Raw genomic sequence first — 12632 nt, 5'->3', positions numbered from 1 at the left:
CTCATATTCAGCAAAAAACTTCATTTTGCAAATGTGGCTCACAGCTCAGACTAAACATTTATTGAGGGAATACAAATATGAACTAGGGGATTATGTTTGAATTGATGCATTTAAAGTTTATTAAAATAAACCCTGCAGCCAGAACCTCAAGGTTCGATTCCCGCCTCATGTCTGTGTGCATGGACTTGCATGTTTTCCCCTTGCTTGGTGGTTTCCTTCGGTGTACTCCGGTTTCCTCCCACAATATAAAAAATCAACTACATGCACATTAGTGGCGTTCACAAGTTGCCTGTAGTGTGTGTGTGTGAGTGTGTGGCACACCACTAAGTCTCCTTGAATACAGCAGTATAGTCAATGAGTGAGTGAGTGAGATAATTTTTGACTCACTCTCGTATTATTATTATTTTTTATATTATATATTTTTTTGCTTTGCGACAATGACCATTGTTAAAAGTTTTATAAATAAAACAGAATTGAACTGAATGCATTATTCTTTTCATTTCTAGGTTTTTTCAATGTCTTAGAAACTGTACTCACAAAATAGTGCATTGTTTTTATTAAAGCAAATTTGGAAAAAAAAATGCACAGTTGCTATTTATTTATTATTATTATATAACGACAGGTTGGTTGCACTTTGTATTTAGCTTGCAATGAGCTTTGTGTTTTGTTTCTCTTGTTATGTTTCTGTTACGCACTGAGGCGCGCTTTCAGCTAACACTTTCGCTTTCCCGCCGAGTTTCGTTTCTCGCTCTTTGCCTCGTAATAAACGGCGCTCGTGCATTCTGCTCATACCACACTGCACTGTGAGCGACATGGCGAGGAGAGCTTTATCACGTCTAGCACAATGGTGTTCCCGAGTATATATGGTGGAGCTCAGCCAGAAGACCGAGCCGATTTATTTCGCTTTGAGCTCGAAGCCGAGTGCTCGGAGCGCCGGGCTGGAGGCGCTCTTCGGCAGCGGGAGGCTCTTCTCTCTGTGCGCGCCCAGCGAGGACAGAGTTCAGAGCGCGCGCTCTCACGCGCACCTAAAAAGCGCTCTTGCAGAAGCCTTGCCGCCGGGATGCGACCTGTTAGACACGGCGTCATTCCTCCCCGACGTCCAAAACTCGCTCGTAAGGGGCTTCTTCCTGCGGGATAACTCCGAACCGTCAGCTGCGGCGCGAGTTGTGGCCCAGCTCCAGCAGAAAGGGTCACTGTGCGTGTTCACCTACACGCGCGATACAAACGGAGAGTACATATGCTCAGCTGTGACTGACGAGCCCGAGCGGAGGTATTACGTCACACCTGCTCCCGCGCCACAGCATCATCCCTCAACACTGAACATCATAAACTCAGACGTGTTCTATAACATGGAAGCGGCGTACAAAGTGCTTGAAGAGGTGAGAATCAGCTACTGTTGTGGGTCTTTTAAAGAATTCATTCAAATCTTGGTTAACACTTACACTGTTATATGAATTATTTATGGCAGTGTTTATCTATTGGCCGCACGGTAGCACAATGGTTAGCACTGTTGCCTTGCACCTCCAGGGTTCCGGGTTCGAGTCCTACCTTGGGGTCTGTGTGCATGGAGATTGCATGTTCTCCCCGTGCTTGGCGGGTTTCCTCCGGGTACTCCGGTTTCCTCCCACAGTCCAAAGACATGCAGATTAGTGTTCCCAAATTGCCCGTAGTGTGTGAATTTTGACCGCAGGTCCTACCACTGTCATAAAATGGGAAAAAATACAATGAATACCATTGGCCTCCACAGACCCTAGTTGGACTACAGCTAAAACATTCTACAGTATATGGATGGTTTATCTATTTAGTGTAATTAATTAACCAAACATGTTGTCTAATTTGTTTTGTCTAAAGGTCGTGTTCAAAGATTTTTATCAATTTATTACCATGTCATCGCTAGGTGATGCAATGATCTATGATAACTTCATGTCAGTGGTCTGGCTGTAAGGGAAACTATACAGTATTGCTGAGGGCCCCAACTTCTGGCAAACTACACAACGAAATCATGCATTAGCGGTGATCTAGAAACACAAAATAGCCTACATGCATTTCTTTAAACTGTGGGCAAAACCACAGCCTCTGTGTTTTAATTTCATTACATTCATTACTGCTGGTTAAGGTGTGTGTGAGCTTCCACTAACATGCAGACAAGTTTATGACTCATCTCAACACGTTTGTTCATGGGTAACGCGAGCTACAAAGCTAACTAATTTTAAACACAAGGCTAAATTCCCAATCCCTCTCAAACCCCTGAACAAGGCACTACTTGATGTGTCGAACAAGGGATTTGACACCCTATATAGTGCAGTAGCTTTCCATTTTACACCATTTGGGATTCCACCCTGGAACCCTTTAGTTAGCTGAGGATATTCCACAGCAGGGTGGCACAGTGGCGTAATTGTTAGCACTATTGCGGTGAACCTTTTGAGGGTTTGATTCCCACCTCAGGAACTCATACACACCTATTGGCAAGGTTAGATTAGCTACTCCACCTACTGGCATATAGATATGTGGAGAACTTTTAAAACAAACCACAACACTGTTTTTGTCATTCTTTCACCTGCTCCCATTCGAATTTGTCACAGTGGATCGTCTGATCTACACAGTTTTTGGTTGTGGCACAGGTTTTACACCACATAGCTTTCCTGACACAACCTTTCTATTTTATTTATTTGAGCTTGGAAATGGCACCAGTGACAATGTTTCAGATTTTGACTGGGATGCAAATCCAGGCCTTCCACATGGCAGGCAAGAAGCCTACCACTGATCCATTAATGCCCTGTAAGATCAGAATACTACTACAGATACATACACCGACCAGGCATGAAAATACCCAGAAAACCTTAGCACATTAATGTTGACCAAAGGCCCTCCGGTCCAGAGTGATATCAAATTTAACTACCAATATCAAAGAAATTATAAAATGCAATTAGTGTCAAAGGTTGATATGATGGCAAGAACAGCACATAGAACTCACAACAACAACTCCTAATCTTTATTTTGTCCAGACAGACATAAGTGTTGTATGAAGTGATTGCACACTGGCCTTTTTAATGCGAACATGTATTCCTGATCTCAACATTTTAGGTATCAGTGGAAAACTGGGCTATTCAAATACAATTCCCAGATGTGGTAATGTGAGAAAGACCTGACTGTGCTTTTGTGTCTCCAGTGTAGTGACGTCATACCAGAATCCAAAGCAGTGTTAGAGACGGTGGAGAAGCAGCTGGATCTGGAGTCAAACAGCAATCATGATAAAAGGTTTCCAGTCATCGTGGTAGAGGGACTGGATGCTACAGGTGAGAAATAAGTCAGTGAGTTAAAATAGGTCTTAAAAAACATTTAAGATCACTATAGATACATTTATACATGGCTATGTAGTAAGACATTACGTATGATGACTTAACAGTGACTAAATGAACATGATCATGTTGTCTAAGGAAAACAAGAGAAAGTTAACAGGTCTCTTTCACCTCTATCTATGCCAACAGGTAAAACGACTCTGACCTGCAGCCTGCAGAAGGCCTTGGGTGCAGTCCTTCTAAAATCTCCTCCTCAGTGCCTAGCCCACTTCAGACAATGCTTTGATGCAGAGCCACCACTCATTCGCAGGGCATTCTATGCCCTTGGGAACTACATTACTGCAGCACAGATAGCCAGAGAGTCATCACATGCTCCTGTGATTATAGACAGGTAATTAATTAAGTACATATGCACATATTAACATACCATACATAATTTGTCATCTGTTTCAGAGATGAATCGGGATAAGTGTGTAAGTGAAACAAAATAATGAAAAGTGGTAAAACTGAATGATAAATTTGCTTTAAATAATTAAACCAGATTTCAGCATTTCGCAGAAAGTTAATAAATGTTTTTATCATATAAAGTATACCTAGACAGAGTGTTCTGTGCTTGGTCTGTAGCTTGGTCGAGTAACCTAATCGGACAAAAGGCATTCCACAAGTGGTGATAATAGATGGTAACAGCACCTGGACGTTTAACTATATGTATAATTCTGCATCTCAGGTGTTCTAACAATTGTTAATTACACTCATTGTATGGGTGAAAGTAGGTTGGTATGGGCCACATTCCTAAGGAAAGAGCAGCTATCTGACAAAACCCACGTTCAAAACCAGTTACAGAAGACACACACTTTCAGCAAAAAAACAAATCTGATAAAGTAATTTTAAACAATATTTGTTTCCGTCAAGTTAATTTCGAATGGGCCTATGAACCATCCATGTTCTTTTATTTATGGGTGGAATGCTATTTGTGGTTTAACCAGGAAACCCAGAAGTTTATGTAGCTAATATTTTAATGTGTAATAAGTCTAAATATAAAGAGAAACCTAAGATTCGAAAAGTATTTTCACTGCTGTTGGTTGTCAGCTCTGTCGGTTGCAGTGTAAGGATATGTGCTGGCAGGGCAAAATAACTGGTTTGATATCTCACTCACTCATCTTCTATACCGATTTATTCGCGGGGGCCTGGAGCCTATGCCAGGAGATTTATGGTACGAAGCAGGATACACCCTAAACAGGGTGCCAATCCATCGCAGGGCAGACACATATACACACACTCGCATTTACACACTATGGGCAATTTAGGAACGCCAATTAACCGAACCTACACGTCTTTGGACTGTGGGAGGAAACCGGAGTACGCGGAGAATGGTTTGATATCTTTTATATTAAAACCCTTAAAGCTTAAGTGGCACAGATACAATATGTGCTGGCAACACAGCATAGGTCAATGACGACTAAAAATATACATATGTGCTATATAGCAGCCTTGCTTATGTGTGTTAATTGGGAAGCTTCAGACTTCAAACTGTGTATTTGGGTTTTTATATATGTCAGGTAGAATGAAAGTTATCAATACTTTTATAAAGAGTAAATGTCATCACTATTAGAATATGGGAATGAAGTTGCAAAGATGTAGAAAATAAGCATATTTTAATTATTATTATTATTATCATTATTATTATTATTATTATTTGGTCATAGAAACAACCGAAAACAACCCTAGAAACACATGGTCATGTGTATTTCTTCTATTTCTTTGCAGAAGTAACCCAATTTATTGCTCAATCATATTTGAGGAAGTTGGTTAAAATGAACTTCATCATATCAAATTATCATATCAGTTCATCATATTGCCCATTTTGTGCTGGAAAAAAGGAACTGTCACTTTATACTGTAAAATCCTGAGTGCTATATATGTTTATTAAAAAAACAGCAAAACAAATTATGCTTTGAGTTTCGGTTACACCATATATATATATATATATATATATATATATATATACACACATATATACACACACACACACACACACACACACAGTGTTGGGGGAGGTTACTTTCAATCATGGGTAGAATGCTATTTGTGGTTTAACCAGGAAACCCAGAAGTTTATGTAGCTAATATTTTAATGTGTAATAAGTCTAAATATAAAGAGAAACCTAAGATTCGAAAAGTATTTTCACTGCTGTTGGTTGTCAGAAAATGTAAACTCCTTTGTGATTCCTCATGCATGTTGTTGTAGTCAAGACCTTTATAGTTATTCTACCATCATCACTCAGCAAAGTTTGGCCCATAATCTGTTAACTACTAATACCCCTGTCTCACTTACACGTTTTTGCGCTGTGGCTGTAAGAATGGTTCATCATGATTCACCGCATTCTCCCCGCGAGTCAAACCGCATTGGTGAGATAGGGGTATAACAGCAGGAATAACAGAAGGGGGGGCAGGTTATCGGGGACGGGGCTTATAGGACAACTTTCACACGCATACAATAACGGAATCACTGCTGTCTGGATCACAAATTGTCTAAATAACTGATTACATTTTTGAAAAAGTAGCTAAATAACTGAATACTTAAATGGCATTAGATTACATGTTACATCAAAGTATTCTAACACGTTACTTTGTATGCATTACACCCAACACTGTATAATATATATATTTTGTTGATAAGAAGAATATCACACTTGAGGGTGTGTTTGTTAAAATAATTCCGGTTGATCAGTTTCAGCTAATATTAAATTTGATAAACTTTATGTTATCATAACAAATACATAGCTTGGAATGCACAATATAAGACTTCATACAAGTGAATGGAAACTCTGCTTAAAATCGAAAGAGAGAAAGAGAGAAAGAGATAAAAACTAGAGAGAGTACAAATATTGATCTGTGTATCCAAAACTCTTCATTGGATTTCAATTTGGCTGTTGGAGTAGAAACAGTGAGAGTGACCCAAACAGAGAGAAAAGAGAAGGTTTGAAAGACAGACTGAGTGACAATGACACCACATCAGCAAAACTACTATATTATTGATCATAGAATGATTTTTCTTCCAGGTATTGGCACAGCACTGCAGCGTATGCAATAGCCACTGCAGTGAACGGGCGAGAGGAGAACCTCCCAGCTGTTGGCTCACAGATATATGAGTGGCCCTCTGACCTGCACAGGCCCGGCCTGGTCCTGCTGCTCAGCGTCAGCCCTGAGGAGAGGCTGCGCAGACTCTCAAACAGAGGCTTGGAAAAGACAGAGGAGGAAAGCCAGCTGGAGATCAATCACCTGTTCCGTTGCAAGTAGGTCAACTCATTTCTGTTCCCCACAATCCTGTTCAAATTTCATGCAGTGCAACCTGGGGTGCTTCATAAACTAGGTGCAGGATGGATAGGTTTGCCTGTTAAGAACAGCAATATATGCCACAGTCTATGAACTGGTTTGACAGGCATGGTTTCTGAGAAAATGCAAAAACCAGTTATGTAACAAAACAGAAACCTTTCTCTGTTCACTTTCCTTTTACCCAATCCCTTTTTTGACTGATTAAGTTTTGTAGTGTGTGTGTGTGTGTGTGTGTGAGTGTGAGTGTGTGGGTGTGTGTATAATTGGTATATTCTGCCTATAAAGTACTGTGCAAAAGTATAAATGTATAAATATTATCTCAGAAGTTTCATAATTTTTATGGTTTCATGATTTTAAGTAAAAAAAAAAAAAATTCTGATTCTGAAACATTATTAGGAGATTAATGCTACACCAAAATGTCCATATGTCAATAAATGAATAATACATCATTATATAAAAAGACCATGTCATAAACATAAAAGTATAATAGTAAAACTCTCTAAAATAACTATAATTTCTTTATAATGCTCAATAAATCAGTTAAACTAATATGAAGTGATCTAGAGTGTACTGAGGGGTGGTCACACCAAATACAGTATTAATCTTTAGTCCAAAGTCCAAGCTATTAACAATTTGAATAAAATGATCAGAAAAACTATACATTTTTTAGCTCCTATCCAGCTGCTTGTTTGCTAAAACATTGTTGATCTTTTTTCACTTTCATTTCACTTTCAAGTCCAACTTTTTGTATGTCCTGTACTCTAGCTGCACCTCTGCACAATTTTAACATTTTGAAATCTAGCTCCTAATTAAACAGTGAAAATGTGGAAAAGTCATGTAAAATCCCATTCTACTACCAGTGTAGCAAAGGAACATTGCAGACATTTTGAAAGCTGTTATATGAGGGGACTTTTAATTGAGCAGAATAACAGAACAGAGAACAGCGATCTGAATGTTGACAGGAACGACTGCAGTGGGCTCTGAGCCACCTTGGGTGGGATCATCATTCACTGATGTACGGCCTTCTTTAAAACATTTGCACCATTCCAACTTTTTACTACTCCCTTTTTAAGTTTGTTTGACTTAAACGCCCCTTGTATAATTACAAGTTAATAATAATAATAATAATAATAATAATAATAGTTAAATTAATTAATTAGTTAATTATATACTGTATATATTCTTAAACATTTAATGCAATATATTGGTTAAACTCCTTAAATTAAATATGAAAGTCTACACTTTAATCACATTTGATTGCTTTATTTTAAATCCATAGTAATGATATTACATTATTTTTGCAATATTTTTACATTATAGTATACCGTATTCTTTCCAAATCGACATGTTTGTATGGAGGTGATTATATTCTGTGAAAATTATATAAAGTAAAAACTGAAAAAACAAAACAAAAAAAAAATTATTGTCTTTAAAAGGAAGAACCCTAATTTTTGAAAATACTTTAGGCAGTTTTAGGTAAGTTAATAAATTCCTTGCCCAGGTTAAGCCTAGAGAAATATACCTAGTTATACCCAAATCTATGTTTTGCTTTTTTTTTTTGCTTTATAATTTATAATTAACTGGTGATTTTAGAAAATCTTATTTATTTGTCATGTCACAACTGTTGATCGTACTCACTTTCCCTGCTTATTTCTAGAGTGGATGAAGCCTACAGGAGAATCCAGAACCCTGCCTGTGTTGTTGTGGATGCCAGTCCCAGCCCAGATTTTGTACTTCAACAAGTGCTGTCTTTAATTAGAAACAAATACAACTTGTAAGCTCCAGGCTACTGGTGTGTTTTATGGACACTGCAATACACAATCTCTCCACTAGATGGTAGTATAATCATTGTATAGTAGTAGTATTAATAAACAAACAGATCCCAGGTCTTAGACTGAATTGCCCACAAAGGGAGGTTGATGGCTAATAGCCAGCAGGCATCAAAATCTTGTATCCTGACATGTCACAACCTGTTCACTTCCCATGGAGTAACACTGATGACACGAGAGAGAAAGTTATTATGAATGCTGGGACAAGATGTCAACTCCCATATACAGGGTTATAGCCTTGCGTGTTCCATACGCTCTGTGTTATGTTTTTTTCCCGCACACTTGAGCGTAGGAACTGAACTGAAGGGCTCAGTGAATTCATCAATCACTTCAATTAGATTTCTGCACAAGGGCCCATTGTTGGTCAGCTCAGCATTAACTCCTCTGAGGTCTCCGACAGCACGCCACATTAAGAGCTATCAGGGCCTCGAGTGCCAGGAAATTCCACCGGTTGTAGGTGTTTCGAAGAGCAATCCTGTAGAAAAGTTTTATTTTCCCCCAGTCGTTCAGTGTGGGATATACTTTCCACTCAGCTTTTAAAAGCATTATGTGATTTTGAGGTCACTGTCCAGTTGCATTATATATAATATGCGCTTTCTAAAATGTTTAGATTAAGTTATATATTTACTGCTTCATTTATAATTTTTGGAAGATTTCTCATTATGGAAATTATGTATACATTATTATCTACAGTAAAAGTGCACATAATGAATACCAAAGCTCTTTCAACAAGTTTAGCATGCTTAGTTGGATGAAATATTTATAATTTGATTTCTTTCTTTGCATATTTTATTATTTGTTTATTTAAAATGCAATGCAGCTAAAACATTAAATTATTACTGCGAGTACAATCTGATATCTGTAAAGAAAGTGAAGAATTCCAATAAAGTATAATGTAAACTTTGAAGACTTTCTTACTGCAATAAAACATTAAAAGATGATGATTGATGGATAATTTAATAGTGTAAGTTTAAAAGACTCGAAATTGTAAATTGTAGCTGGTTGTGCTAAGCTGCCCTTTAATTAACCAAAACCTTCCATCTAGCAGCCTAAAGGGTACTTTACTTCAAGGTCATAAAGTATGTTAAATAATGGAAAACCATTAACTCTCAACCATCCAAAAAATGACTAGCACTGTATTAAAGATCCCATATTTAATTTATTTCCTTAACAAGTAAACAAAGGTCTTAAGCCTTGTTTACACTGCAGGTTTCGATGACCAATTTTGATTTGTTGCCTACTGTATATCTGATTTTTTTTCTTGTCTGTTTACACGTTCTTTCAACTATGACTCATATCCGATACACGTGTTTACACTTGCCATGCCATCTGAAACATTGCGCATACTTAAAAAGAGGTTCTTGCGCTACACATTAGTCAAGATAGACGCGCTTCCACCAGAGAATAACATTACGTTATTAAATAGCGAAAAGGTTGCAGTTTTAATGACGTACAGAACACAACGACTCAGGAAGGGCTGTATGACGTCACATTAGGGGGGAATCTAAATGGCTTGTTTAAGCCCCGGACAATATAAAACTGGTAAAAATATCAAAAGTAGGGAATGTTTTTACTTCCATCCACATACACTAGAGATTTAACTAAATGTCTGTAAATGACTAAAAAGTGACATGTGTATCACAGGTCTCATTTAAACAACCCAATAAGGCAACAAATTTGAGAACAATATACTTGGGAAGATCTTGGAGTTTAAGGTCTTCTCAAGTTTCAGTGCACCTGCTTCAACTCATGATGGGTTTGATACCAGATCAGATATCAAATTGATTTTGATCAAGTTTTATATTTCTAGTGGAACACTCACACTTACAGAGCAAACAGACTATAAGTTCTATAGTGCAGTGTTTCTGGAGGCTGTGTAATGTGTTTATGAAATGATTCCTGTGGAGAGGTAGCGTGTTAAATTGCAAAATCAGGCCTTGTGCTTATCAAGAATATCCTTCGTCTGATGCAGAGACCTAGATCTACTCAGTAGACAAAACACACACACATCCACATACACCCCTTTGCAGCTAGGCTTATAATTCATCCATATAGTCTTATAGTTACCCATGATAGCAAGATTAATTAGGGGTTTTAGTCATTATGAGTTTGGCACGGTTGTGGGCTGGGGAAGACGGAGTGACCCATCTCCATCCCCCTTAACACCCCCCCTCTCTTTCTATGGCAGCAGGACTGGGGAGATGTATGTACTGTATGAGGAGAATTCATACAGTAATTAATGGACTCCTGTAGATCACTGCCAGACATCTTTCCACGCCGGTGCACACTCTTACACTCCCCTCAGCCAATTACACGAACTGCATCTTTTACACAACTGTATTATATATTATACACATACTTTTTCCTCTGCAGTGACTATTCATGGGTTTTATAGTACAGATTGGTGGGAATATCTTTTTATAGGAATGAATCATTTTAGGACATTCACTAGTGTGAATGTTCACTGCTTCAACTTCCTGAGCGCTCTGTTTCTCTCTCTATTTCTCTCTCTTTCACTTTCTCTCGCCACAAACCAATTTTGCAACTATTTACATTAATTCCCACGGAGAAGCCCCGGGGTCTTAGGTTCAGTTGTCAATGAGAATCTCAGAGCCGTACTAGAGCTCAGTTACTGCTTTATGTTTGCAATAAAGTGCACACCAGTACAGCATTTACAACTCAAAAGCTAGAAAAGAAAGAACAGAAAGAAGTCTACATGCTGGTAGTAAACATGTCTCTGTACCTACAGTAATATACTATAGCATTACAAATGTATGTCCAGACCTCATGTACTCATACAGAAAACATATATTATATTTACAACGAACAGATTTTAAAATGACGTCTCTTGCCGTTTCTTCTGACTGTTCCCATACTTGTGTACATTAAAGTGATGAGCACATGAAACCAGACACTAAAAAGTAGCCCATGATCAAAGCATACACAATTGATGACCAGAGACTTTCCTGTAATCATAAATAATCACACATCCGACCAAATAGATCCACGCCAACTGTTTCAATGCACATCTGGTCATGTGCGTGTTGTGAAATATGCAACAGCTGGCCCGAATCAGACTGCTCCATCCAGAAAAGAGTGGAAATTCAACATGGTACATCTTCCACATGTACTGTGAACATCATGAAAAAAGTCCTTCAATATTTCATTACTGCGACCAGAAAAACACAATTAATGAAAGATGCAGAAGCAAGAAAGTCAACAACGCCAGATCAAATGCAGAGCGTTCACGAGACCATGAACAATGTGTGAAGCGTGGAGTGAGTGATGGGATAGTGCTCTGAGAGACTGGGCATGGGGGCTTGGAAGCCTGGCACCAACACATTATTACCACCAGGCCTGGTGGAGCTGCCAAAGTGTTGTGTGGTATAGGGTGGAATACAGTTTAGTAAGGTGTACGTGTTTGTGTGTGGGCTGGAGGATACCCTGCTGCAAATCTTTGGTGTGCTGTTAGATCATTTCCTTATGCTTCATAGCCTACGACAAGACTATACATAATTAATATGACTAATTAATGGTTATTTGTGTAAACAAGGTGCGGTTAAATTACATATAATGATCTAACTTTTTAATAAAACCCAATCACTTAGTTAAATACACCCTGCGTTCATGTAATTATTTAATCTGTCAATCATGTGGTGGCATCAAAATGTATAAAATCATTCACATACAAGTCAATATTTTCTAATAAGGCTACATCGAACATGTGAACATGAAAAGATGTGACCTCAGTGACTTTGATGAGACATGGCTGTTGGTACCAGAAGACCAGAAGATCTGGGGCTTTCAAATACAGTCTCTAGACTTTATAAAAAATGGGTAGAGATACTCAACAATGGGCAGAATCACCACTCTTTACAGCCATGGTAGGCAGAAAAGCAGCTCCGAACGGATTCGATTATTTCCAGAATGAGTCGGATTACCAGTGTTCCTTTTAAAGTGGCTATAAAGGGCATTATCTCAACCTTTATACAGTAAGTATCAATTTTTTCCTTATTTAGTCCAACATCAAGGGGTTAGTAATATATTCTTACAATTACAATCATCTTGTTTGTATTGGCAAATACAGTATGGTGATGAGAATCTCTTTAGACAGACACATAATGCATGGTGTAAGGGAAGCTATGTAAACGTTGCATACAGTACAAGTG

General features: G+C 38.2%; 1 protein-coding gene across 1 annotated transcript; it reads left to right on the top strand.

Annotated features, from left to right (window-relative positions):
- The first annotated feature begins 731 nt into the window (after positions 1 to 731).
- Positions 732 to 9402, top strand: cmpk2 (cytidine monophosphate (UMP-CMP) kinase 2, mitochondrial). Its single transcript, XM_053510561.1, has 5 exons — positions 732 to 1379; positions 3170 to 3296; positions 3489 to 3690; positions 6361 to 6594; positions 8292 to 9402. Exons 1-5 carry the CDS (start codon positions 813 to 815, stop codon positions 8410 to 8412), a joined length of 1251 nt encoding a protein of 416 aa, XP_053366536.1. The 5' UTR covers positions 732 to 812; the 3' UTR covers positions 8413 to 9402.
- Positions 9403 to 12632: the final 3230 nt, after the last annotated feature.

The sequence above is a fragment of the Clarias gariepinus genome, chromosome 13 (genome assembly GCF_024256425.1).
Source record: "Clarias gariepinus isolate MV-2021 ecotype Netherlands chromosome 13, CGAR_prim_01v2, whole genome shotgun sequence".
NCBI classification, from domain to species: Eukaryota; Metazoa; Chordata; class Actinopteri; order Siluriformes; family Clariidae; genus Clarias; species Clarias gariepinus.
Note: the sequence above shows the minus strand (reverse complement) of the source record. Positions and strands in the feature narration are given on the sequence as shown.